Source organism: Anneissia japonica, unplaced genomic scaffold (assembly GCF_011630105.1).
Source record: "Anneissia japonica isolate Jap-2015-1 unplaced genomic scaffold, ASM1163010v1 scaffold287606_len166773_cov115, whole genome shotgun sequence".
In the NCBI taxonomy this organism is placed as follows: domain Eukaryota; kingdom Metazoa; phylum Echinodermata; class Crinoidea; order Comatulida; family Comatulidae; genus Anneissia; species Anneissia japonica.
The window spans coordinates 3,770-6,547 of NW_022734863.1; the positions used below are offsets into that span (position 1 = coordinate 3,770).

The window sequence follows — 2,778 nt, forward strand, 5'->3', positions numbered from 1 at the left end:
AATATAAACATGAATCTCCTGAACAATTTGCAATCAATTGTGAGTCTCTATGACCAGTAGTTACTGAGATATGACATTACAAGGTCAAAGGTCAAACTTTCAAAAACCGCATTTCCCGCCATTTTTTGTTAAAAAGTTGTATTACAACAAATAGGAACATGCATATTGTGAACAATTTGAGACCAAAATCAAGTCTCTCTGACCAGTGGTTATCGAGATAAAAGCGTCCAAATCAACAGGCGGCCATTTTGAAAAACGCCCCCAAACGGGACTTTCCCCCAATATCTGGGAGGTATATAGGAGCTATATTTTATCTAAATTGGTCCATCTTGCCAAATCCATCGAGAAACAAAGGTATCCTAAAATTAGTCACGGATCTCATGAAAATGACTCTACTAAATTTATAATGTTATACATATCATTTAAGCCAGCATTTATAGATGTGAATCCTCAAACGATAATGTATGACCATAAACAGATGGAGAATTCCTAATGCATTTAAAAAAAACTAAATTTGATAAATTACCTATAACGTTTATATTGAAGGAACATGATGTGTTGGTATTTCCTGAACCATCTGTCGCAGTAACTGACACAAGGTAATTTCCAATCATCAACAAATCTTGTTGCTGAATATCTGTTGCGATATTTGGAGGAACACCTGAGTTATCTTCAGCGGTGGCGGGAGTCCAAGCGGCAGCAGCAGTGTTTGTTGTCATTCCGGTCAACAACTTTATATCTGGTGGGCAAAAGGTTATGACCGGTACCTCTTTATCTGCAAGAGAAAGAGTACATTATAATTTTAATGATATATACCTTATTTTTTAAGTGTAATATAAATAAGTTATTATTTACCTATTACATCGAGAGACCGGCTAAACAGAGTAAAACAATTTCCGGCCGAAATTGATACCCAACTTTCACAATGGTTGGATACACAATTTGTTCATACTGTAGTAGACTAATGATAATGTCAGTTGTTTAATTTTTCTTGTTCTTATATAGTCTAGGAGTGATATCTTACCTACATAAACTGAATATTACAGTGAAGAATTATACTCAGTCTAAAACATAACAGAGTATCCTAAATATTGTTTGAATAATATTATGTACACAGTAGTAAAATATGGTCCTACCGATTTCACAATATGTTCCGATATATCCGTTAACACATATGCAGGTAGAGTTGTTGATATCATCAAGACAATATCCTCCATTTTGACACGATGTATTAACACACATATAATCTAGCAAACAAAATATATTGTTTATACTTTTTAATTGCTTTCTTGAAAAAAAATAATTTAAACTGGGGGCTATAATTATGACTCCTTAATTAAGCACTAAATGTTAATTATTATTTGTATGTCTACAATCTTAATGGGCTAATTACTGCTTTATTTAATCTTTTCTAGGTTTTTCCAATATTGTGTCATGTTTGGACATCTTCGATAAATATTAATCACGAAACACGCACTAAATAGGACGTGAGAGGACTTGTTTAATATACACACCCCTCTACGCACTCAATCACTGCACACAAATTGTTTCTAATGTTGGACCAACAACAAACTATTTAACGCTAGTGGAAGTCACTACTTGTTTTGTACATGTCTTAAATTATTTACAGTGTTTAATTTTTAAAGTGAAACATAGGTAAATATCATATAAAAGGTTAATTACCCTGTCACATTATGTAATTATATAATAATGTCATTATATCATTATCAAATTATCATAATTTTTTAATACTCATCCTCACCGTAAACAACAACATTGTCGTCATTATCATTATCATTGGTAGGCCTATTGTATACATAAAAATGGTAGCAAAATTGAGAATTCTTGCACATATATGTTTAATGTTTCAATATAGTGTAGTTAACAATTACAGAGTAATTTTAGTATAAAATTCTAAAATCTGCATATATTTCCGATCAGCACCAACTCATTTCTCACATTCACGCCCCTCTGGCTGGATCCGCCCCTGAATTATGCGAGCGGAAGTACAAACGCCACACAAACACACACATCCACACACCCACCCCACACACACACACACACCAACACGCACACCCACACCTACACACACACACACACGTCTTTCTTTTCGAGAGGCGAGGGTAATCATCTCTCCTCAGAGAGGCGAGGGTAATCACCTTTTCCTCTAAGAGCTCTTTCGGAGAGGCAAGGGACTCAGACGAAAGAGGGTGATAGGAAAGGAAGACAGGCGAAGGTAATCACTTCTTCTTCTGGGAGGCGAGAGTGTCACCTCTCTTTCGGAGAGGCCAGGGTAATAACAAAGGAAGAAAAAAGGTGATAGGAAATGAAGGTCTTGGCAAACTGATGAACGACAATGTAGAGAGATTTCGATATCTGTATGGAAAACGATTTCATCATTGGATGATCTATTTCAAAATATAAAGACATATCATGCATAAATAAACATGGTTTTTTTTAAACTCGGAAAACAAAGAATCAGATTGACCACATCACAATAAATAGAAAATGGAAGACATCCCTCAAGATATCAAGGCGAAAAGAGGTGCTAATGCTCGAGGTGACCATCATATACTGTCAAGCCATTTTAAATTAAAATTACGTAGAACGTCAAACATAAGCAAGAAATTCTCTCAAAACCCAGAGATTGAAGGACCCAGTCACCAGAAACAGCTTTGAAATCCATCTCAAGAATAGTTTTGATATTATAGTTATATATAGTTTTATATATATTATATGTATATACATAGTTATATATACATAGGTATACACATACCC

At 34.5% G+C, this 2,778-nt stretch overlaps 1 protein-coding gene across 1 annotated transcript in view; it reads right to left on the reverse strand.

Moving 5' to 3' along the window:
* Positions 1-2,778, reverse strand: part of LOC117116509 (coagulation factor IX-like) — a gene marked incomplete at its 3' end in the record, with an annotated part of 7,614 nt that overhangs the window by 3,043 nt on the left and 1,793 nt on the right. The window contains exons 2-3 of the mRNA XM_033260570.1: positions 1,137-1,247; positions 527-775 (exon numbers count right to left, since the gene is read on the reverse strand). Coding sequence (XP_033116461.1) covers positions 527-775; positions 1,137-1,247 — 360 coding nt within the window. The remainder of the gene's footprint in view (positions 1-526; positions 776-1,136; positions 1,248-2,778) is intronic.